This window comes from Rhea pennata, chromosome 4, assembly GCF_028389875.1.
Source record: "Rhea pennata isolate bPtePen1 chromosome 4, bPtePen1.pri, whole genome shotgun sequence".
NCBI lineage: Eukaryota > Metazoa > Chordata > Aves > Rheiformes > Rheidae > Rhea > Rhea pennata.
Window position 1 is genome coordinate 7,070,602 of NC_084666.1, and position 25,724 is coordinate 7,096,325.

The 25,724-nt window shown below is 46.9% G+C and overlaps 1 protein-coding gene across 1 annotated transcript in view; it reads left to right on the forward strand.

Moving 5' to 3' along the window:
- Positions 1-254: 254 nt before the first annotated feature.
- FGFRL1 (fibroblast growth factor receptor like 1) overlaps positions 255-25,724 on the forward strand; it is a 170,064-nt gene continuing 144,594 nt past the window's right edge. The window contains exons 1-2 of the mRNA XM_062575204.1: positions 255-357; positions 1,113-1,222. Coding sequence (XP_062431188.1) covers positions 1,162-1,222 — 61 coding nt within the window. The 5' untranslated portion in view covers positions 255-357; positions 1,113-1,161. The remainder of the gene's footprint in view (positions 358-1,112; positions 1,223-25,724) is intronic.

Sequence of the window (25,724 nt, forward strand, 5' to 3'; positions counted from 1 at the left end):
CCCGCGGCGCCTCTGTCAGAGCCCGCTGTCCCACCCCGCACACACGCCGGGCCCGACCCGGAAAGCAGGAAAAATCCAAGGTTTCCCCCCCCTTCCCCCGCCCGCCCCTTTCCTTAGCTCCTTAGTGGCAAAGCGCTCCCGGGGCGAGGGGGGTGGTGGCGAGGCGGCGGTGGCGGGGCAGAGCCCGGGCGCCCGCCGGCAGCCCCGAGCCGCCCCCGGCGGGGGATGAGGCAGAGGCCGGCGGCGGAGCGCCTCGCCGGGCGCCGGGGCCGCGGGGCTCGCTCGCCGCCGCGGAGGGCATGAGGCGGCGAGCGGCGGCGATGGGCGCCAGCGCGCGGTGCTAGAGCGGCAGCCGAGGTAAGTGCGCCCGCGCCCCGCGCCCCGCCGCGGGCAGACGCCTGCGAGCCGCCGCGGGCACGGCGCGACCCCGCTTTCCGCGGCTGCAGAGCCGCGCGGCGCCCCGCGGAGCCGCGGCGGCCGCGCTGGATGCGGGGCACGGCTTGCTGCGGGGCGGGGGCGCGCGGCGCAGCCCGTGTGCGGAGGGCGAGAGTTTTTCGGCATGTGCCCCGCTTTGGCGGAGGGGCAGCCGAGGCATCTGCGCGGATTCGGGTCGTGGCGGGGCGCGGAGGAGAGGGAGAAGCAGCGCGGCGCGGAGAAACCGCGGAGCGAGGCGGGCGCGCCGCGCTCCTCCGAGGGGCACCGCAGCGGCCGCGCGAAGTTTTCGGCCCGGCGCTGCTGGGCGAGGTAGCCTTCCTCCGCCCCCGGCCCCAGGCTCCTCCGCAAATTGTTAACCTGCAGCCGGGCTTCACGGCCGCTTGCTGCTGTTTTGTTTGCCTTGCAGACTGGTTCTGTACAGGATACCAAGGAATTATGCATTAACTGTAAACTTAGAGGAGCTCGCTGGCCTCGGTGGGTTCTCGATTTATATCAGGCTAAAGCAGAGAGGGAGCGCAAAGTTTTACTTGCTGGACGGCAAGGAATGAATTACAAATATGTAGCTGTTTTATTTGCTGTTTCTGCTCTTGCACCTCTGTAACAGATTTTAAGAGTCTGCAAAGTTTGGAGTTGTTTATTTTGGTAATTACTTTGCTCTCCTTTTTTCCTCCCGCCAGGTCTGCGAGGACGGTAGCCTGTACAATAAGGAGGGATCTGGTTTTCAAAATGGAATTGCAGCTCGCGCTCCTTTTCGCAGGGATAATTGCATTTTCTGACTCGGCAAGAGGTAAGGAGACCGAGCGTCCGGCGCTCTCGTGAACGGCTCGTGGCTTGCACCCTTCCTCCTGCTCCGGCCGAGCCCGGGCTGTGCAGTCGCGCTCGGCGCCCTCGGAGGGACCCCGCGAGAGTGGTGCCGTCAGCACGGGCTCTTCCTCCGCGCGTCGCGCGCACGTGCGTGCCCCTTTACCTGCGCGGCTCGGTGCGATCGCTTTGGATGGAGTATTGCCGCTCGAGGCTTGGGGAGGTTTCCTAAGCGCAGGTGAACTTCCCGGACCCTGGCTTGCGCATGGTTGTAAAGACGTACGGGCGATTTTAAAGAAAAATCGTGTTCCTCTGTGGCTCAGAAGTCCCTCTGCCCTGCTGCAGTCCCTCCAAACTCTGCCCTGGGTCTTCCCGCTAGCAAACTAAACAAACACGTCCGTTAGCTTCTCAGTGACAGACAAATGACAGTTCCCAACAGCTAGCCCATATTTTCACGCTGGGTCTCGCGCAGTTGATCAGATTTCAATAAACAGGTTACCCTACCAGAGGCAAATTGAAATACACTGACCCGGGAGCGGCGGCTGGAAAAAAGAGCTTTCTTTGCGGGAAGCTGCTTTAGCCCAAGTTACAGCGTCGGAGCTGCAAGGCCGCTGGCTTTTCCTCTGCCGTAGCCTGGGACGTACCTTGGCCAGTGCTGTCCCTGGGAAGCCCAAACGTGAAAGCGTTTTTTCAGCCGAACCGGGGTTTTCTGGCCCCGAAGGAGAGGGCCACGGTGTTGCAGGAGAACGGGCGTGTGTCCTCAGGATGCAGATTGCTCCAGTCGTAATTCCCAGCGGTTCGGGGTGTTGCAGGACTTGGTGAAAGTCCTTTAAAGAACCTAGTGTGGGACTGGGCCGCGTAGTTCCAAATTAAAAGATATAAACATTTAAATAAATGTGGGGGGTGAGGATGGGAGAGGAGAGAGGAGCATTACTCTAAAAGCCCAAAGTTGGGTTAGTGCATTGCTTTCTCCCCCCCTCTCTGGCATTGGCTCCTGAGCAAATATTTTATGGAGGCAGAAGCACTATAAAATGATTCTGCTGGAAGCTGAATGAAAAAGAAAACAGAATATGTAGCCTTTAAGGTCTGAAAGGCTGAATTCCAGGCGAGGTTTACAATGGAGACTCAGTTTTAAGTTGTAGGCAATGGGCAGCGGTGTGTGAATTCAGATGACCTCATGGAGGTATATTATTCTAGTAGACCCAGGGACTCGATGGAGTTCCCAAAAAATCTGAAGTAGGCAGGAGAAGACAAAAAGTTTTTTGTCCATGTTGTGCTGTGTTTCGCGGAGAGGATTTGGTGCTTTACCGGCAGACCCTGCTTAAACGTCGTTTGCACTTGTCATGCTCGTATGCTTTTATTGCCCCTGGAAAATACAGGACGACTGACTGCGGACTGTAATTGTGTGATAAGTGACAGAAAGTTAGTGGTAACTTCAGAATATCATAGCTTTTCCTGTAAAAAGGTTTTTTGTAATGCAACTTTGACAGGGTTGCTTTGGTAATCTGATTGAACTCTTCAGAGCTGGAGAAATTGGACCTACAAATGATGGGGAGATGTTCCTGGTCATTTAAAAAATAGAGTGGCATAGAAATAGAGTTTAAAACACCAGGTCAAACCCATGAAAAAATACAATTCATTCATTTGCCGATATCATGAAAGATCAAGCTTGTAAGTGAGCAGAAGTGAGACGCACCCTGGCGCGTTGCAGCCTTACTTAGCGCTGCAGAATATCGCTTCTGATTACGTGTTTACATTCGGATAATTTTAGATTCTCTCAAAAATGTGCCCAGCTGTTAACATGCCTGTGGATTTTTTCCTAATGTCTCATGCGGTGGGGTAGGCTGCTGGAGATATATAAAAGTTACCTGTTTCCCTCGCTTGGGTTTTATAGACAGTTCGTTGGCCAAGCCTCAGGCTGAGGTCACGAGGCTTCCCGTCGGGCGGGAGAAGGGCGCTTTGTTTCGCCCGAACAGCGTTGAATGCTTGTGTCCTGCTTGCAGATTGCCCGCACGTGGCCCATAGCGCGCCAACGCCTCCCGATCCGAGCGGGCAGGCGTTCAATAGGTGCTCGCTGGCTTCAAATGCCACGTGGAAGAGTCCCAGTTTGGAAAAGCTGGTCCTTCGCTTTTGGCCGTATTAGGTGTAAGTCGCTTTTGCTGGAACGCGCGTGCTAATTTGTGTTTGCGGAAGGGCTGTATCAGAGCGCGTTTGCACAAGGGGGCAGAGTCAAGTTGCCCACGCGCCCCAACCTTGATATTTCCTGACACTTGAGGCCTCAGCTGCAATCTCGCATTCAATGGTACGTTGTATTATTTTCACGTCTTAATTTGCGTGATGCCTTTTAAAGTGAAGGACCTCGCAGGACTGACTGATGGGGCTAGTGCTGCAACTTGTTTTGCCCTGGGAACAGGGGAGTTTGACGAGGTTAGAAGCTATGCCTGCTGCCTCTGTCCCTTCCTGCGCTCTTGTGATCTGATGTGTCACGTCGCTGATGCACAAGCACTGCAAGAAAGGGGCTAGCTTAGGAAACCAAGAGAAACCCTTAAGAAAGTGGCCTGAGGTTTCAAGTAGCCATGAAAAGTGAAGAGCAGGTCTGTTTTCAGAAGTCCTGGTGCAGAACTTGTCATGTCTGAAAGGATGAAGGAGCACGTAGCTCTGGCTCAATTTGAACTTACACTTTTAGGGGTTGAAACTTAAAGGATTTGGCTATGGGCTCATCTACACCTGGAAACATACTGAGATCACTGTTCCAAAATAGCTAATCTGGAGTAACTTGCACAGTGACCCATCTTATTGCAGGCTAAGTATCTCCTAGGTGGAACCTCTTCAAAAAAAAGTGTTTCTCAGTAGCTTTTAAAATTAATATCCAAGCATCTTATTTCCCTTGGAGAGCAAACACTAGTACTAAAACTTTTATGTGCACAAAATCTCAGTGCAAAATCTCTGCGCTGTGGTTCTCCGAAGGGGCATATGCCTCTTGGCCAAGAGCCAGAGCCCTGGGCAGTAGCTTCAGACATTTTACCAGCTGCTCTGGGTCTTGCCAACCCTGAAGCGGGGGCAACGCGGGTGCTGGAGTTCCTGTCCCGTGTCCCTCCCTTCTTCTCTCCACGCAGCCCCATACTGGGCAACAAAAGTCCTCGGAGTCCGGCCCTGGCCCTCCTCCGCAGGGACGAATGCCATCTTGGGTCACTAACCTCTAGTGACTATGTCCCGTCGCAATGTAGCTCCTACCGCTCCACACCTCCGGTCGGATACAGGTAATACAATCTGATATTTTCCTGCTTATGTTATCCCGGTGGCACACAACGCAATATTTGTTCCAAATCTGTCAAGTTGCCATCGTATTCGCGTTGGTTACCGTATATGGTAACGCTGGGATGTACTTGGCTTGGTCCCGCGGCTTAAACGAGATCTCATACAGTATGTTTAGAAGTTTTTGGTAAGAGTGGCAACAACTCTCCCGTTAGCTAGTAAACTGATATTCTGCTGGAAACTAATTAGTTTGGATGCTGATTTCATTTTCGGTGTGTTGCGTAGGGAGGGGAAGAACGGGACCGTAATTACTTTGTGCTATGCTGCTTTTCTGTGTGACGCTTGGCTTAAAAGTTTGGTCAATGCTGGCTTTACAATAATTTTGTTGTTATCTACCACAGAATTCAACCATTTGGTGCAGAACTAATGTTATTTACCATTTTTGTATGTCTAAATCCTAGAGAAAAAGGGGATGGGATACAAGGAAGTTTTTTATTTCTTGAGAAATAAGTCCTCAATTCTGATGAACTTATTTACCATTCTGTAACTTGTGGTTTATGAGAGTGAACCGTAGTTAATATGGAAAAGAAAAATAATGATAATATACAAGAGACAGCTGTTGGCTTCTGTTTAAGAATTCCTTTATTCCTGTTCAGTGATTATTTTAAATATAATGATTAGGTAATTTCTTGCTTGTGAAAGAGAAATATATTCAGATGTACGATCTGATTGAAATTTCATGGAAGTTACTGGAAATCTTCTGGTTAAATTTGGAGCATTTTTTGGATCATGGTATTAGAGAACTTGTTCATGAGAAATCTGGCAGCACCACTTCTACCTAGAGTCAACAGGACATGAAGAAAATTGTCATTATTATTAATTTTTTTTTTAAACTTCGGTTCCTCCCCTCTTCTGAGGCTGTTGGTCACTTTAAGTTGTGGCTGAGTTTAAACATAACATACAGTGTGCGTCATACTGGAAAATTAGGGTTGATTTTTTTTTTATTAGGAATATTACAAAATTCAGCAGATTACTCCAATGCATTTAGATTTTCCTTAAAGTTTTTATAACTTTGTTTTCAAAGTGCATATGCTTCCTTGACCTTCATTAAAAGATGCAAGCAGCAAATTAAAAGACGTCTTTTTTTGTAATGAACTTGTACACAGCTAACCTCCAAAGACTATTATCCAAAGAAGAAATTTTCGTATGCCACAAGATTGTTTCTTTACAATAAAATGGTTCTTTCAGAGCAAAAACCATTCGTTACATGACATTTGCTAAATGATGAGGGACCCGCTTCTCAAAATGGGAGACTGTTGTTACTAATTTATTAACTAATGATGAGGTTTGTCATCTGATAAGTGGTGGCTGGTCGAGCTGATCTGCTCCAGAGACCTCTCTGCCAGGTGACAGTCCCTTTCCAAGCAGGGGTCTTGCGGCGCAGTAGACCAGGATCGACACCGTTATGTCGTGGAGCGACATACTCAGTAGGGAATAGGGTGAAGGTGATAGAAATGGTCGATCTGTGGCCACGTATTTTGGATCCTTTTGCTAGAAGAGAGAAAAAATTTCACTAAAAGGGGGAAAAAATTGCAGAGGTCCCATTTTGCATAGTTTGAAATAATAATAAAAAAATCTATATCTTTCAGTCATGGCTTTATTTGTTCAATAGCAGTAGAATCTGTGCAGCTTTCTGTCCTTCCTGAGATGTGAAACTCCTACTTGCATCTGCAGTGACTTGTGAAATCCTGTCGCTCAAAGAGTCTGTGTTCAAATGTGTCCCGGTATTAACAGTAGTCAATGCAAATGCTCTTTTTCCCCTTTCCTTCCATTAACCTGCTCATTTTGTCTGGTTTCAAAGAGTTTGTCTTTCATCTGACCTCTTCCTATGTTTTCTGGTGTGCTACTCAAGCTGAAATGTGTTTGATCTTGTTGGGAATATTTTTAATTTGGATTTGTATTCCTTTTCTTGTTCTCTTTGATCAGGCTGCTTTCTGTAACAAACGTACCTTCTTATGTGTTTAGCTATGTCGACCTGCCTGAATCTTTTGCACAAATGCTGAACATTTTTGGTCATTTAAGGGATTTTTTCTTTTTTCTTTCTTTCTTTCTTTTTTTTTTTTTTTTTTTAAGCATAAAGCCCAGTGTCAATGTGGAAGTTGCAAAGACCACTGTCCATTGCGAGCCTATTGAGTCTGGTGCAGCCACATCTGACCTGATTGCCCCAATGTCGTATTAGATAAGCAGGTACAACCCATGCCAGTTTTAACATGTTAGGACCTGATTCAGCGCCTGGGAGCGTTGATGCAGTGACTGTCACTCGTGGGCTTTGGATCCATCCTGTAAAGAACTGATTTACGGGTTATGCGTAATATCGACCTCCATGCAGATCCCTTCACGTGTGACAGTAGGACGGACGTGGACCGAGCGTGGTGTTTAGAAGCTGTGGTTTTTCTGTTTGGAGGGACAGCTTGAGCTGGATTTCTCTGTCTAGAAGATGCATTGTTTTTGTCCGCTGCTAGCGTTGGCTGGCAGCTGAGTGGGGCTGAAAGCAACTTGGAAATTCATTGCTTTAACTTGGGGTCAGCCCAAAGGGGTTTTATCCCAGAAGAATGGGTGTCATTCTGGAAGCAGTGTTGCTAGGTGTGGAGGGACTGAAGACTCTTCTGAAGTGTTATTTAACAAGTTAATATATGCTGTCTGCCACTGAATCCATTCACATCACTGTTTTTTCTTTTTTCTTTTTCTTTTTTTCCCCCTTCCGAGTCAAATAAACACGGACTGCATGGATTTTGGTTGGTTGCCCTGATTACACAGTCTCCCCATTGTATCGCAACAGAAACACAGTATCCAGCAGTGCTGCGAATAACCTAGCGTTTTTATTTCATCATAACTACTCCAATTTTGAGGAAGAACTGCAGCCAATAACTCCAGGCTACTTCTTCCATTAAGTGTTCGAACTTAATTTTGAGCTTCACTAAGAGAAGAAAAATGTAAATTGGGAACAGAGGCTTCTCAGAGAAGGTTAATGTTTCTCAGGATTACTGCACCTCTATTCCCAGCCTCTCCTGTGTAGCAGTAAGAGTGGTTTCTAGATGGATGGAAAACAAAATCATTTCTTTTTGTGCCTGGTGAATTTATTTCATGAAAGATTTATAGAATCTTGGGTATCTTGTCAAGTGATTGATAAGTGAGTAATGCAAGAGGTGTTACCAGATAGATGCCACTTGGGCAGTGTTGACATTGGCGGGTATTTTTGGAGCTGTCAGTATTTGTGCATGTTAAATAAAAACACAGGGACAGCAGACAAATGCAGAAATGCAGACTTAAAAAAGAAATTGCCTATTGTGGAAATTAATTTGTATTCTCCTTGCTTGAGTTGCTCCTGTTTCATGTACCCAGTGAATTGACTGCTGTAAGAATTTGGTGCTGGAGTAGTGCTGACTCCTCACACACCTGCTGGTGTGGCTTTGCTAATTCTGCCCAAATCAAGATAGCTGGGAGAGGAACAAGCTGGAGGAGGTCCTGGAGGGAAATCTGAGCATTAACCAAGCTTTGGGAGAAAACTCAGGCTGGAATAATGCATCACTACTCTTGAGTCCCACTTCTTGAATGAAGCTAGGCCTTAGAAGAGCAACTCATGTGGACAGTGTGTGTGCTCCGAAGAGGATGTCGGCATGTGACTTTTACAAATCCGGCCTGTCTTTCCCTTTTCACCCGTGAGAGTTTTCATGATGATTCCCTTTTCATTCTCAGGTAACCCCACGTTACTGAATGTATGCGTGATGCTTAATTGGTTTTGGATGGCCCTGTGACTTTGAGTAGAGGCATCCTATTGTAAAATGATTTTTTTTTTGTCATGGCAGCCATTACTTTAGTACTGCCCTGTATGGTTTAATTAATCTTCTTTCTAGACAGAAGTGGATGGGATGAGGAAAATCAGCCCAAAGCGGGAGAAGGAGCAGTGCCTCAGCTCCCAGAGCTGACTAGCCAAACTGTGAGAGTTAGGCTGGTGCAGATCCTGGAGCTCTCTGAATTGGTTTCTTTTTCTCCTTTTTCTTCTTGGGCCATGACTATTAGGTCTGTGTGAACTGAAATAACTGAGGAAGCTATTTTGGTCGGTTGTTGTTGTCATCTAAACCAACCTGTTAACACTGGTTAAGCAACGACAAATGTTGGACAGAAGTTACAGATGTATGAGCTGCATGTCAAGGATGGGAAAGGTTAATGAATGACTAAATAAACCTCTGGACTTTCTGGAACATCTCCATGAACTGTAGACTCTCTGTGGAAGGCAGAATGCTTGCTTGGCATGGACCAGCTGTCATAAACCTGGTAGCTAAAACGCCTTCGTAGGTTAGATAGTCTTGTATTAGAGCATGCCATGAGCCATCTTGCTCTGTTCCTGGATAAAATCTTTCACATCCCTCTTCTCCAAGTTCATACAACGTCCTGGTGACAGTCACAGTCTCTGTTTAGTCTGACAAGTAATATTAAGGAGTATTTAATGTATTTTAGGGCAATTTAAATCTGGACACTGGGGAGAGAGTTACCATCCTCTGCTAGTAGTCTCTGAAGAGTTGGCACATGGTCTACAAACCACCAGGGCCTAGAGATTGGGTACTGTGCTCTGATAAGTCTTTCCATCTTTTAGCATTCTGGGTCAAATACTGCTTTTTGCTGTACAGGTGATACTCTCTTTAGGTTCAGTGAGCTGTGAGCAGGATTAAACTTATGAATCAGAGGGCAGAACTGTAGGTCTTGAAAGAGCAAGTTGCATTTCAGTATTGTGTGGCTTCAAGCTCAGGGATGTTTCATCATGATTTGTACTAGTTAATATGAAACTAGATTAATGGATCAGAGCTGATGAGTATCTTTACTCCTTCTGGTATTCACAACCAATCAGAAATGCATTGTTGGTCGAGGTTAGTTTCGTTAAGGCCTAATTAGAGTGGAGCTTTCAACTTAATCATGGCTAGCACAGCTGTTTACTTTTCCTTGTCAGTTTTGATTGACAAGGCATCATAAACCTATTATGGAGACATTTGCAGATGCAAGGAAACTGGCTTAAGACACTTGATTTCTGATTGCTGGATTTCTTATCTGAAAATGTTTGCCATTCTTCTCAGTACATATGTATTGTTTCCTTGACACAAAGACACAGAAAAGAGGTGGAGGCTAATCAGAGCCCTTTGCTCAGGGGCTGGAGAAACCGTAATGGAGCAGAGGTTCATCTAGGACAGAGCAAGATCTCATTCCTATCACCAAGGCCAAATGCTTTGTCCTAATTCTTTCCGGCTTCCTCAAACCCAGAGTAGACCAGATGACTTGGAGGATTTCAAGCAGTAGTTTGTGAGTGTGATGTATTCCTGGTGTTGGAAGTATATTTGAAACACCAGAGTACTCCTGCTTTTCATTTGGTAAGCTACCTTCACGATCCTCCTGTTCTATGTTTTACCACTACAGGAAGAAAACAGCAAGGTATTACTTAAAGGTAGTTGCAGAATTAGACTTGTATACTACTTACTGCAATTTATTGAGAGTTTCCTGGGAAAGAAAAAGGAAAAAAAAAAAAAAAAAGCCCAATGCTCGGTGTAGGCAGTGTTCTTTTCCTAGATAATGTCAGGAGAGAAAGCTTGTCTCTCTGAAGACCACAGACTAGCTAAGTGGAGTTTGAGGCTTATTTTTCTTCTATCCTAGAAAATCCAATAAATCCAGTAAATTCTTTCAGTGTGGTCTTCCAGGAGTTTTTCAACTGCGTCTGACTCGCAGATTATTTGAGTGCCATTATAGACCAGGGGTCAAGCAAGTTAATTCCCAGAACAGTATGCTGCCCTGTTTTCAAACTGTGCTAATCAGGGTTTTGAGTCAAAGCATGGTAGTTTGCTTAGCGAAATTATTTCCCCGTTAGAAAATTACAAGTAGGCTCTGACTATCCGTATTGGCTTCAGTCGCCAGAGCACTCCCGTTGCGTGCGGAGTGAAGTCACCGGGGATGTACGTGCCGTGGATCAGGGCACCTTTGGGGGCTGATTTCCCAGTTCCCGAAACCCAGCTCCTGCAGACAGGCTGGCTTGAAACCATATCGAAAAAGAAATGGCTACAGTCGCATTTATACCCCGGTGGGGATTCAGGAAGGGCTGCACACAACACATCCGAGCTGTAAAGCGAATGTCCTTCTCCGAAGGAGCTGTTTGGCGGAGTTATTCGGTTACAGTCTCCCCCTCACCTTTCTGTAATTGGCTCTTGTTTACTTTTTTCCTCCTCCTTTCCCTGAGTTTATTACCACTGCTTGGGCAGAGGAAATGAATTAACATAATTTACTGTTTTTAGAACAAGACACATTCCGGGCATGTACGTACACACACACACGCACACGCACGGTCGGTCGGTCGGTCGGTGGGTCGGTCGCCCTCCCCGGGCTGCGCAGAGGAGCATGTTTACAGAGTCTGGGTCCGTTTAGGGAGAACAATACCCTGATTATGGAGGGCAGCCCTTGTTCACGGAAACCGGGAGGAACCGTTCGCCTAGCGCAGCCGCTGCCCCTGGACGGCACAGGCGGCGCGAGCGCTTAGAAAGAGGAGGGGGGAAAAAAAGGTCTGCTGTAGACACGAACTCCGAGCATTGTTCTCGGAGGAAGTTGGTTTAGGGGTGGGGGCAAAAAACGGTCTCGGGACAAGCTGAGCCCTGAGTTGAAGATCTGCTACCGTGCAGAGCGGTGCTGTGATTTCTAGTCTTGTTTCTAAGTGAAAATAATAATTATGAGAACTGAGGGGGGAGTTATCTGGTGCTTCCCGAGGTGCTTGGGAGTTCGGGTGGGAAGAAGATGGTGACCAAACCTCTGAGTGTTTTCAGATGGGCTGAGTTGGGTTAAAAGGTACTATTACGTATGGCTGGTTGCTTCTACGGCCAGTGACTTCTAATTGCAGTCGTGCACCTGTGCCTGGTAGATAATGCTACAGCCATGTCATATGGAGCATTTGCTTCACGTGATGTTGGGAAAGGTCAAGCGCTTGATTTCTGTCCTGCTGAGTCGAGTTGCTCGCAGCCCAAACTTTTCCCCTGCTAGGCTGCAGCCGCTCCAATCCTGGCAGCAAATGCTTCTCAGGTGTGACTTCATGTCAGTGGCTCCACCACTGTCCTGCCCTTGTCCTACTCTGCACCCAGCCTTGTGCTTCCCTTGTGCCAGCGTGAGCTCTTCTGGCCTTGCTCTAAGGTGTTTTGGGGAGCTAAACTGGAAAAGAAACACGATGAGTTAAGTTGTCATTGGAGCATGGCCCGAGCTCATGGGATATTGCAGTGTGACCACAGGCAGCGAGTCCCTTCGATTCCCACCCTGGCAGGAAATAACAGGGCTTTGGAGGACCAGATATTTATATGGACATTTATAAAGTGACCCTTGGGTGGGGGCCTTAAACACAGCAGGATCCACAGGTAAAAAGTTGGGTTAATGTGAGAACTGGAACCCCGGAGGGGTTAATGTGAGAACTGGAAGAATCAGGGTTGGACCTTGGTTTCTACCTTAGTGGATCCCACTGGAAAAAGCATTTATTGTGCTGACAGAAACTTCTCATTTCAGAAAATATTTGGACGGGCAGTAAGTTCTTTTGTTGGTGGTGGTTTTCCTTTTTTTTCTTCTTTATTTTTCTTCTTTTTTTTTTCTCTTTCATCAAGCCAATTGGAGAGTAGTGCGTCTCTGAGCGTTTTGTATTGGGAGATGCCAGCTTTTGGAGTCCTGTTGCAGTCTGTGCTGTTCCTTGTTATCAGTGGCCTTCCCAAATGCATGACCTGTCTGTCTGCATGGTTACCTTGATCTTGTCTCTAATGGCTTTTGAGTCATGGGCCCTGTGTATTTGACTCATCACAGAAGCAACAAGCCCTGGAGAACACCAAAAGCATGAAGGAATGAAGTGCGTGTTCCCCAAAACTGGCTTTGTTCCTGCTTTCTCACAAATTTATTCCTTCCCTTCTTTCCCTCCCGCTCTGCAAAAACCCTAATGTGGACTGGGCTGGAGCTGGGTTTGCCCCTTCCCCTCTGCTTAGTTTCCATGCAGATCTGTGACTACTGACACCATCTCAGGGGGCTGCAGAAATAAGACAGAGAAAGCAACTTGGATAAAATACTCCCTGTGGGCAAAAGCATTTTTTTTCCAGAGGAACAGAGCCAGTGGGCTAAAAAGGTAGAGCTGCCGGCCTGCGTTCACAGTGCTTTTAAGGGTTTTCTGAAGGAGCGGTGTTTACGTTGGCCCGCGAAGTGCCGTGGGTGAATTCTGGCCCTGGGTTACTGATGCATGTCTAACAGGAAAAACTCATGACCCCACAGAAAAATGCGGCTTTCACTTGCCCAGTTGTCTGTAAAGAGAGGGGCGATCCTGATGCACGACCATTATGTCCCCACGAAGGCTGCTTGACTTGCTCTGGGTTGACCTATTTTTTTAGGAAGATTAGAATTTGGCACTAAATTATGATTATGCTCAGGCAGCAGGTTGTTGTTGTTGTTGTTGTTTTTTTTTTTTTTTTTTTTTTTTTTTTTTTTTTTTTTTAAAATATCCTTTAAAACCTGCTAGGGCTTTTCAGGCACAGGCAATACAAGTTGCCGGAGCACTGGTTCCCGCGCTGGCCAGCAGGTACCAAGTGGGGCAAGAAGAGCTGCTTGCAAGGTCAATCCCTGCATCTGTATTGCCATGACTGCTGTCTGCTGAGTGTGAGGGTGTGTGAAGATCCGTGGAAAAAATGTGAATTTTGGCAGCAATCCCTGATTCAAAATATCTGGGAAACACTAGGCTTTCTTTGTCTAGAAAGTTTGGGGGTTTCTTTGTCTAGAAAGAAAAACAGTGTTTAACTTCCACCGAGAAAAATGTTTGAAAGAAAAAATATGCAAATGCAGAATTAGATGGGAACAACTTACTTTTCATACATTAATTGAAATAACAGTTGAGAGGAACAAGCCTGAATAAATTTTAATAACCTCTTGATGGCAATTTTTCTATTTCTATTTCTATTTCTATTTTTCTTTATTTTCTTTTGTGGACTTACAAGTGCCTTCCGTTTTGCCTTTGCAAGAGTTAAGCAGATACTATACTAAAAGCAAAAAAACCCCAAAACCCTAATAATTTGCCTGAGGAGGATGAAAATGCAACAGAGTAATTGAATGAGCTTTGTGCTGTAGGCTTTCCAGCCTTAAAACTGGAGCAGAGCTGCCTCTCTGTGTCTGATGGTAGTTCGCTACCGGCCAGAGATCCTAAGGCAGAGAAGGAGGGGTACGGCAACACCTGAAATATTGCATGCGGCTCTTGGAAAGCCGGTTGGCAAACAAGCAAAGGTTTTACTTTATGCAACGGACACAACGTAAGGCAAAACTGTTGTTTTATTTAAGATAAGGACTGAAGCGCAGGCTGGAGTGGTAGCAACTATTTTTGTGAGGATGGTGCTGCTTTTTTTTTTTTTTTTTTTTTTTTTAAGGGTGGTTGGGAAGGGGGAAAAGTAATAATAATAAAAATAATAAATAAATAATAAAAACAATAAAAGCAATGCGCTAATTGGGCGAATTTGCCATGGTTATTAAGGGAGCGAGGAGGGAGAGCAGAGCGGGTCGGCGAGGCCGGGAGCCTTTGATGCTTTAAGGGGACCTGTCGCGTCTGAGATGTGTTTCGGGTACACGTTCGGCTTGCAGGGCAGCGTTCTTCACGCCAGACTCCCACAGCCATGGAAAAACCGCCACCAGATGTCTGTATTTACAGGGAACTGGCACATTCTCCCTGGCGATGACAGAATATTTCAGTATATTTATGAAGTGCTCATGTTTTCAGAAATATAGAAATCCAGTCGATATCAGTGGAACTATTCATCATGCGTCTTGATTGCTTTTATTTTTTATTTTTTTTAGTTCTAACCAGCAGAATGTGTTTTCTTTTGTTGATGCAGTTCTCCTGCCCCCACAAAAAAGTTTTCCCTATCCCTCTGTCACCTTCTTTTTTTTTTTCCTTTTTATTCTTTTTGTGCTTTCTAGCTTCACAAACCCCTCTGGGTTTAGAACATCTCTGGGTTTAGATCAAGCGTTACCAAAATCCCATGCAACTTGGACTGTGTACCGCTATGTCAGGAGTTTCTCTAACTTGCAAAATAATGGTTCATAAAGCCAGAAGAGTAATTTCTACTCCTTTCCCTTTCAGAATAAATATTTCTTTTGCATAGATGCTGCTCGTTTGGGGGTTGTTCTCATGCAAGAAGTCCCATGTTTGGATGTGAGCAGATTGGGAGGCAAGCATGGGGCAAGCACGGCATGCTGGTGGGCACAGGAGCGCCTGCGTGGCCGGTGGTGGATTTTGGGGCTGTCATGTCCTATGTTTTGTGATTTTTGTCTCAGATTTTCTGTGTTAACAGAAAATTGCTTATCTCATCTCTCGATGCCTCAGTTTGCCTGTACATCAAGGGGGGATTTTGCTTGTGTACCTAAGAGAGACATTGTAGAATTTTTAGAGTTAAAATTTGCAAAAAATCTTTGCTGGTCTTGACTGGAAGGTGCTGTTGGAGGTCAGGGATGTGTACCTGGCAGTACATAGATTTATGGGATTTATACAGGTGCCCGTAAGTGTTACGGTAACAAATGACTAGCTCTACAGAAACATAAGCAAAAGGGGCTCCTTGCAGGATTTTCTGTTGGAACACAGTTGCTAATCTGGGTAATCTACAAATCATGGTAATTGGGTTTTCTCAGGCTGTTGGTCGTACGATTGCTAAGCACAGTAGCTGGAAGGCAATGGGGGTTTGGCCTCCAATCTTCCTGCGTATTTGTTTTTACAGAAAATGCCTTTGATATATGTAAGTTATATTTCCGTGCATTACAAATGATAGATTCCTCCCCCATATCCTGTGACAGCCTTCCCTGGAGACAGACAGTCTGTGTTGTTTTAGTGAGATGAAGAAAGATTAACGGGAAAGGTTTTGCTAGTGTTTGCAAAGAGAATCGGAGCGAGAGGGGAAAGGTTTGGACCGAGGACTGATTAGGTGGGCTGGGAAAAGTATTTTGGAAGTTGGCACCTGCCTGCAGCACACCCCTTGCCGAGCTTTCCTCTGCGCCTCCTGCCCCTTTCCAGGAGCTGCTGGCTCACCCTGGGACACACGGAAACACTGGCGAGTGGTCTGAAGCAGAGGAACCATGAGGTTTGGCTCCCAGATCAAGACATCTATGTGTCGATGTCTGTAGGTGAATGGGGTGAGCTCCCCTCGGGAGGTGTAGCTAGTAAGCGAGGTATTGACTCAGTGTTGATTGGCTCTCTGCTGGCCATAAGGGCACTTAGACACCTAAATTTAAGTGAATTTGAGAGCCACATCCTGGCCATATTTAGGTTCCTGAGATAGTTATGGCGATGCTATATATGGTTACCACTTGTCTATCTGTATGGCTCTGGTAATTAAAGCCTCTGGGTAGTTCACAGGTATGTCCATACTGGGGTCGTCTTCATGAGCTTGAGCTAGGGTCTGGCCCCAGCTCCTCACCGGAGGATGTCCTGCAGCTTGTGTCTCCATGGAGGGTGTTAGCCCTGCTGAGGGCATGGGCTGACAGAGTCTGACAAGCCTCCAAACATGACCAAATTTGGACCCAGCCAGGCGGGCGTCAAGAGAGGCGGCACCTGGCACAGGGTGACCAGGCAGCGGGCACTGGCTGCCCACGCGGAGCGGCGCTCTTTGACCGAAGGAGAGGCACGGCCGCAGCTGTTCCCACCAGGAGGTGGCCCAAAAGGCCATCAGCCGTCCCACCAAGGTGATGCACCGGCCTGGGCAAGGACGGCTTCAGCCGGGCAAGGAGGAAAGGTTGCAGGGAGATGCACGCACCGCTGGCTCGATGCCAGCCCTTGTCCCATCTGGGCAAAGATGTTGCTTGTGGGTGTCTGATCCCAGCGGAAGAGGCTCGGGAGCAAATCGAGGTGCACGGGCCTGATCTGTGCTGCGTTGGCCGGGCAGCTTTGCGGTTGGCTCTGCAGCCAAGCCACCGTCATCTTTTACCGTCTGTCCTTGAAAACAGGCGATGAAGCAGTCATGAGCGGGTGACAGCCATCCCCGGACAAACCCATCGGATGTTTTGGCCGGTATCAACAAGTAGCTGTGACTGGGTGCTTCACGTAAGGGAAAAGCACTCCTAAGTGTGCAGTGTTATCTCTGCTTGGCGGAGGAGGTGGATTGCCACCTGACCCTTGCTAGTGGTCAAGTTATACCCTGGAGCAGGGGGATTAAGAGCCTGTGGGGCTTGCTCGTGACCGTCCAGGGAATTAGCGACCAAAACGGGAGGGGCTCGAAGGTCTGACCGAAACCCTGCACAGTGTTTTCTTTGCGAAGCACGTTTAAGCAGTTTTGTTTGCTGAAAATAACAGCATTTCACAGTGATCCTGAAAACATGACTTTTTTTTTTTTTAAGGAAAAAAAAAAGGCGTCCTAACAGAGAGATTGTAGCTGGATCCGAGAGGAGGAGTTGTGAGTGGTGGACAGGAGTTGGGAAGCAAAACTTCCCTCTTTGAGTTACTGCTGCAAATCCTGCCCTTGTTGACAAGACTGGTGGCAGGTGCAAAGGACTCGGTGGCCTTCTTCATGGCTAGCTAAAGAGTCCATACAGCAGCTCCTGCTTTATGTGAACTGGGAAAGGTGGCACGATGGTTTCCTCAGCACCACCAGAGCCACCCCAGTGAATGCAACCTGAAATCACAGCTGCAGACGGAATATGGGACCGACAAAGTGCCCTGCGCAGAGCACCAACACATTTTTCTGCTTTAGGATGGGGCACTGAGCCCCCGAAGTGCCTTTTCCTCCTCCAGGGCTGTAGAGGAACTCAGCTCAGGTGCCTGCGCTGTGTGTCTGAACTTAGAGGGGAATGAGTCCTGCCAGCGGGGTCTGTTTCTGAGCATATGCAGGTGTAAATCAGAAATGACTTCTTGGAAAAGGAAGAGGAAAGGCTGATTTAAAGCCAATAAACGTGAATTCATGCTCAGGCTTCAGCAAGTGTTGGAAGAATTAATACGTGAGTCAGTCCACTTCCTTAGAAAGGCAAAACTTTTCCTTATGACCTGAAATTCATGTCTCTGCAGAAGACTCTGGTATCCAAGCCTCTTTTCTAAGGGCTTGCATGGGAGGCCAGAGGTTCACAGGCTTTGTGCTGTCTGTCTGCAGATGGAGAAACATCATGGTAAATAAACCCATTATCCAGGATTGTTGATTTAACACCTTCTACCTCTGGTAGAAGCCTCCTCCCGGGTCCTAAATCTGCTTTATCTGCAGCTACGCTGATGTAATTGGGGATTTGGGGATTAGACGTGAGAGAAAGGGAGCCAACACCGTCACTGCTTTTCTGCATTTTGGAATGCGCGGGAAGAGGCCGGGGGTGGCAGGGTTCTGCATGTGCAATTTATTGGTGTGTCTTTTGGTAGAGTTTTATTGCTTTGTTAAAATATGTTGAGCTCTATGATTTATTAGTGCTGCCACAGAGAACGTATTAATGATTATTTCACATTCCATGAGATCTTAGTGGGTCCTGCCCATGGTAAGGTCAGAGTGAAGGGGCATTTGACATAGCACTGCTTTCCTTACAATAACAACTGATAATGAGTCTAGAAAATAAGTAATCCTCTTTTATTGTAGGGTGCGTTATCTCGCAGCAGATATCAACACAGCCTTTCAGAGAGAACTGTTGACCCTTCGCTGCATGTTGCCAGATCTCGGAGAAGTGCAGTGGCAAATCTGCATGCACGTGCATACTTGAAAGTGCTTTTACTCGCTTAGGAGCAGCCATCCCACTATTAGCAACTATTCCTGGCAAATGCAGTAGTCTGCTACGTGTTGGATATTGGGGTTTGGTTTGGAGCAGCCAGGTCTACCTGGTAGGAAAAGCGAGGTTTGTAAATACTTGCTTTTCTTTTTCAGAGATGTCATCTAGCAAAAAGTCAGCGTGGCACACTTGATGGGTCCGCTCCCCAAGCCAGGGTCAGTTAGTCTCACATTCATAGCTGAAATAGTTTGTTATTTCCTTAGACTCTCTCTGCTGCACATTCCGAATCCTTCCTTACATCTCCCCTCCTTTTCTTTTCTTTTCTCTTTTTTTTTTGATTGCAACTTGCATGTTGCTGCAAGCTTTAGCAGTTGAGGTTTTAAGAAAATAAATAATTACTGCAAGACTCCTAATAAAAAAATAAGGGTCTCCTGGGCAGAGAACTCTGTTTTGAGTGACTGCCATCCAGTGTAGCAGATCTGTTCTCTAGGACTGCATTTGACCTTGCAGATTTTGTTAGGCCGAACTTGAGTGACAGGCCATCTTTGCCTTAGCAACACGTGTAGTGGAGGAGATGGGACAACACTTGCATCCTCTGCTAGCTCTCCTCTGCTTCTGTAGGGGATTTTACAATCTTTTGTTAATTTTTCACAGGCTACTACTGGCCTAGCGTAGACATTCCTTGCCTGTTATTCATGGGGAGAAATGCTTGATTAGAGTTCCTCTTCCTGGAAACATCAGTGAAGCTGATGCCCTGGATCCTCTTCCACAGATAAGATTAAGAGCATTGAAAAGAACGCACTTGTGCCAGTGGTTTTGAATGGCTTAAGCGCGGTAATTGCAGCGAGGCTGTTTGGGATGATGATGAGAAATTTCTCAAAAGTTTTCCCATATCATTTGTCAAGCGCCTTTCACTGGTGGGTGCTGGGGGCCAAGAACTCACCTAATTGAGATGGATTTTTTTCGCTTTGTTTATTTTGCTGGCAGTGAGGATAAGGATTGCTGCTGTGAAGGGAATGAGTCACTCGTTTGTTTGAAGCAGTGAAGAAAGGTTCTGCATGTTCCCATCGATATCAGACATGAAGTTGTGATGTTGGTGGTTTCCTTTTCTCTCACTTTCAGGGTATTCAGTTTTCATATCAGGGAGGTCAGGAATTCATGTTTGCATTCACTGCGCTTAAAGGAGGAAGCAATCATGTATTCTTTAGCTCTTTTTGGCTGCCCATCCCAAACTGCTGTCACAGCCATGCTGGACAGCCTGTCAGTTGGGGATATTTCCAGTTGCCGTTTTCGTAGGGAATCTGCTTGAGCTGTCAGTCTCACGGATCTATTTTTCTTCACTTACTTTTATTTAAAGTCGCTGAGTAGCACGAGCCTGGAACGCAGCCAGCGTTCACTTCGTGGTGTTACAGTTTCAAGGATGCGGAGATCGGCGCGTACCATTCGGCTGCCTCGTCCATCCGGCGGAGCTCGGAGCGGGGAGTTTCACCCGCTTAGTCCCTTATGAGGGCACAAACTTGCATCCGACTGAACTCTTTCAAGCATCTCTCTGTGTGATTAATTCCCTGCAGGCAAGTGAAGGGTAAAGGCGGGTATCTGCCAGCTGGGCAAAAACCTAATTTCCCAAATCTACCCCTGTATTGCTAGTGAACAGAAAAATCCTTCAGTTAACACAGTGCGTCTTAACAAATCCTGCTGACTTCACCCTAGCGGGTTTTGACTCTCCAAGGTCTCTTACTTAGCAAAACGCTGAAGCGACTGCTCTGCTGCAGGACGGGTCCGTGGGAAAGCTGCCCTTCCTGCCCGCACTGCGATGGGGCAGACTGCGTCTTCCCCACCTCGCCCTTAGCGGTGAACTTTCTGCGGAGGTATCGCAGTAGTCACTTGCAGGGGCACATGTACACACATTTAAAATAAGGTATAAAAACCAGCTGGTACCTTATAAATGCTTCTGCTGGCTGCTAAAAGATGTATCAGCCTCTGAGTGAAACCTGACCCCAGCGGGGTGAACCTCTACGGGACATCAGAGGCGCCCCACCGTTCCTCAGCATCTTTACTTTCCTTGGATCTGGTAATTAAAAAAGCAAAACCATCCCTTCCTTACCCCTACAGAGACCATACGTGGAGCTGACTTTCCAGAGCTGATGCAAACCCGGCTTTTTAAAGCTGCCAATGCATCTGAAAATAAATGGAAAGTAATGTTACAGGCATGCTTTTCAAAGCAAAACACCAACCTGTTTTTCCCTTATGGTCCTGGAAGGGATTTTATCTTGTGCAAAATGTGTTTTCCCCCTCTGTCCCCTCCCCAAGGCTGGGCCTGTAAGTCCTCTTTTGTTGGGCCAGTGTCGTGGAGCTAAATCCTGGGAACATAATTTATTCAAAGCGTTCCGCGCACATGTAAATGGGCAAAACTTACTGGTAGCCGAGTTAAAGTATCTCTTTCTTCTACATAACAAGGCACTTTTGCTGCATCTTTCAACCCCTGGCTTTGTTGCTCAGACAAGTGAGAAGAGCTTACGGAGGAAAAGTCGGCAGAAAAGAAAAAGCCTCTGGTGTGGGCTGGGTGTACCCAGAGCTGCAAGTTCCCGCGCACGTCCCGAGCGGCAGGACCCGCTCCCCATGCACACATGCCCAGCCACACGTGTTTTCTCACCTTGCATCAGCAGAAATGCTGTGCGTGGATGAAGGGGTGTGCTTGTCCTGCCTACACCTTCCTTTGAAAAGCTCTCAGTGCCTGCACGCCTGCCCCCTTTAACCGTGCAAAATAACAACCCCCTAAAGGACCTCGGCATTCATGCGTTAAACTCCAAGCACACAGCAAATTTAGCTGAACTTTCTGCTGCTCAGGGAGGACTCTTTCCTCCTCCATACAAGACCTTGAATTAGCTAATTAAAATCTAGCAGAGTGAGGGAACAGTCTGCAATGTAGTGAACTCACCAGGTTGCTGAGGTCATTGCTGGTACAGAGTTCCCTCACTCCATCCCATGAAAAGATTTTTAGGTATTCATTGGAAATCTCCCATGGATTTAACTTCTTCCTTTGTTTTGCTTTGCCAGTAAAAGCTTGATTGAAAGTGGCTGTGGCAGCGGTAATGCCTGGCTGAGTTTGGAGAAAACAAGCTCTAGCCCCATTTAGACGTTTCATTCGAAAGCAGCTGCCATTATCTCCTATTAGGGGCTGTGGTTAGTAAGTAGCATGGTGAATGTTTGTGTGTGTCCATCCATTATGACTTCTTTATCAAATTTATTTTTTTAATCGTTAGCTTTTGCAAGAGGTGAGTTTTTTTTATGTAGGTAATCAATATCTGATAAACTTGAATCCAGTTTCTCAGGGATAAACGTTGATGGAGGATCCTAAGGAGTATTAAGAAACTGATTGCAGAGCATGTCTGGTCTACACCATCCACCCCTCTTTTGGGATTTCTTCAGTATCTCATGAAAGAAAGCTGAAGAAAATTTGGGCTTTTTTTCCTTTCTTACATTTTTATACCACTGTCTTCAGTGGTATAGGATACAGATTTTGCTTTTGGCTCAGTAGAAGTACAGTAGATCAATACATGAAATGGAGTATTTATTTATTTACGGACATGGCTAGAAATGTTTGTCTTCTCCTAATCACAGACCAGGTAGAGCACGTGGAGATGGCACTAGCTTTTGCAGTGCATCTTGCTCTGTTTAGCTGGGAATTGCATGAGGAAAATTCTGCCTTAGCAGCTCTTGCCTGAAGTGTGCTCTCTGCTTGTATTGGGACAAAGGACTATTTGTCAGTGGAGGATATTTTATATAAAAGTCATATTTTTAGGTGAGTTTCATTCTGAGCTTTTGGCCAGCCAGGAGGAGGTGTTCTCCTAACCTCCTCTCCCCATGTCCTTTCCTGCTCTTGGCTGCCTGCTCTCTTCTCATGCTGGGCTGGTTCTTGTGCTTCTCTGACTGCGCTGGGCCAGTTGGACTCACTAACATGATCGAAAACTAATGCAACAAAACATTTTCTGCTAGATTAATGAGTTGAATCTTCCTTCTTAACACCTGAGGACCTTAGGAAGTGATCACACTCTGAGGAAAGTGCCACGTAGTGTTTTGCTTCAGCTTTGCTTGGAGTTGCAAAGCCATCACATTCCACATGAAACTGAAATTTGGAGATGGTGATGGATCCACCTCTGGCCTGTTGGGTCCAAGTGCTTCTCTCTGAGTTTGTACTCAGTCCTGCTCCCACCAGGGTGAAATCAAGATGTGCCTCAGGCCTTCCTTTTCCCCTCCCTTGAGTGCCTTGATATCTGTAAGAAAGCAATCCACACACATGGGTCAGAAAGGTGTTGTGGTGCGCTCTGGCTGGATGTTTGGGCATCCAGTATCCTTGTGTGTGGTGTGGGACACACCAACCCCTCCAACAGATGCAGCTTGTCAGTATGACATGGAGAGGAGACAGGGGCAAATGCAGCCGTTTTACGTCTGAATATTGCCCTTCTTGGCCTTCCAGAATCCATTCCCTTTCCTCATTCCCTTTATCTGCTCTCCTGTCTTGTGGCTCTTCTCACAGGAGTTCATATACCAACAAATGTCACCAATCAAAAATGCATTTGGGCAAAATACAAACTGTGTGTCTGGTTCGGGCTTAGATCTGTGTGACTTCATAGCTGAATGGGGAACTCTCAAGTAGGCTCTGGGCTGGGAAAAAGGCTATGCTAGAAGAAAAACAAAACACAGGTGGGAATGCAGTGCAGTCAGTCTGCACTCTACTGCCAGAGTGTTTCTGAGGCTATGGGAAGGAGGGAGGAAGGCAAATACTGCAAACTCAGTTCACCATTGTCCGTTCTCCTGATGGGTCATTCATGCCGTGAGCAGATGAAGTGGGAGCTGGGACTGTGCTGAGCATTCTTAACTACCCACAAATAGTTTCCTCTAGTTGGAGGCTCCCTTTGACTTGGGTGGGCTCTTAGATAAGGATTTCAGTGCACTAGACAGAGTGGGAAGCAATGGGAATTGGCAGCATGGATGCAGGAAAGGCCTCTGAGCAATTTGGGATGGAAGTTAGTCCCAGCACAGAGAGGAGACCTTGTGCAACGGGCAGGGTGATGGCCGACTTCTGTAGTAGGAATCTGACGTTTGGGACTCTTTCAAGAGGGAAACTCCTGGGCTGACCAGGCAATGTGCTTTGAGGATTAATTTTAAATTGGCCAAAACCAAATTATTTAGTGAAGCTTCATTTCTTTGCGGGGGGAGGTGATGCAGTCAGGCTTGGACATGTCTGCCCCGTGGCTACACTCAAGACTTCTGTCAGCTTTATAACCATGGCCGTGAAATTAAGCATTTAACCATGTAATGACTTCTTATTTTGTTTAATATTCCAGAAATGCTATTTATGCAAAAGCATGAGGAGGGCCAGGTTGGTCATGCAGAATTTCTTTGGCTTGTTTCCTGCCCAGCTGTTGTCTTCTCCAGCCCCTGGCTCCCCAACCGGTCGGCAGCATGGCCTGCAGCTGGGCAGAGGTCACCTCAGCACCTCTGCAATGGCCACCTTGGCCCGCTCTTCTCCTCAGGGAGCTGAGGAGAAGCTCAGCATGTGACCTTCAGCTTCTGGCTTGCTTTTAATCATCATACCCAGCATTGGCCCAGCTTCTATCACAGGCATCGTGAATGTTATCACCAGACCTGGTGTCTGATGAGGCTGTCCCAGGGCAGGAACACTTACTGGGAAATGATTTATACTAATTAGGCAGCTTGAAGGTTTCTTGTGGAGCAGTAGGGGGAAAGACGCTGAGGTCAGTCATCTTTATTCTCCAAAAAGCCATCATCACCTGATACAGATTCAACTGCGTCAGGTTTTGAAGAGGATGTTTCGTGCTGCTTCAGCCAAAGTGGGGAGTGAAGACTTCAATCTCGTGACCTTTGTTCTGTAAAGAGCGTGTCAAGTTTTGGCTGTGCTGCTGGCCTTGACTTTTAATTGTCTAAGAGGATGTGAGATCAGCCCCAAAGCCTTTATGCTGCAGCTTACCCAGGGAGAGAGGGGAAGTGCTGTGCTGCTCTGCACATCGTTGCCACAATTTAATTTGAGAAATGTAACAAAACAAGCCCCCCTCCCCCAAGTAGCGAGCTACCTATACACAGCAATAATTAAAACAAAAGACGTAAAGAATGACTATCTGGGTATGGGAAACCTGGTGGCACCAACGGCTATGTTTTCACACAGTCTGTTCCATCATGATATAGTAGGGGTCTGCTCTTCATTTTGCTTGTTTTTAGCACAGATTTCATCCTCATGTGAATAGGCAAAAACTCCACTGGCTTCTTGTGTTTGTGAGCAGTCAGCATTTTGCCTGGCAAGACTGCATAGTCTCTGTTGATCTCCCAAATGCAGAACTAGATGAAGTTGCCAGGTGCTTCAGAGGAAGGATGTAAGTGAGAGGAATTTGGGCAACTATTCCTGTCAGGTCAAAGCGATGGTTTAGGGAAAAGGACCTTCTGTGGAAAGATCAGCACTGAGCTGAGTCAGCACTGAGCACTGAGTCAGGTGTTGCTCTGGTAGAGGAAAGACCTTTGGCAGCTTTCGATCTCCTTCAGAAGCATGTCTTTAAATTGAGTGCCCTGGGGGCCACGCTATGCCATCTACCATTGCCCTGTGCCTCTTGCAGCATGCCATGCTGTGATTAACTGGCATCATCCTTGTGCCCGTTGTGTTGGTGTTTGCATGGAGCTCTCTGCTCAGCTGTCTTTTCTAGATAGAGCAAGTGGTTAGGAGCCCTTTTATGCCTCTTTTGCCCTTCCACTTGACATAAAAACACTGGAGTATGAGTTCAAATTTCTGTGTTTCTTTGCAGAAAAAAAGCCAGGCCTAAGAGGTGCTTTCTCCTTCCCGTCTTCCCCCCAGCATGGTAACCCTCTCATTTACTTGTGGTGGTGGGCAGTCATTTCTTAGATGACTTCCCCAAGGCCAGTCCCCACAGTGTTGACTAGTTACTATCTTAGTTTCAGGATTGCTCAGATATGCCCTGCAGGGAACGGCACTCAGGAACTATCTCTTTTCTTGACAAATGTCTCCTTACAACTGTGCTACTCATGTGGGTTATGTGATTTCCAAGCTGGCGTGGAGCCTAGAAGTGAACTCATAGGCCTCAAGGAGCAATAAGTGCTGCAGTGTGTTAGCCAGCCCAGCCAAACAGTGTGTGTGAAAGCACTTTCCAGCAGAACGGCTATCTGGAGCGATAACCCACCTGGCCTAGCTCCATTCAATAGTGATACCAGCTGTAATTCTCTGGTCCCATTGAGGGGGGAAGCCGAACAAAGACATTTCCTTCTGAAATGGCTCATTTTAAACTGCATAAATGTCCCCTGTGTGCAAGTAGAACAATTCTGCCTCTCACCTCAAACTAAGTTTGTGAGCTAAGGGAATGAACTACTAAGGAAGCTGATGTCTGAGGTGGTTGGTTTGCATCAGCCAGGTGCATCCCAGGTAAGCAATCTCATTCTGGAATCAGCTCCTC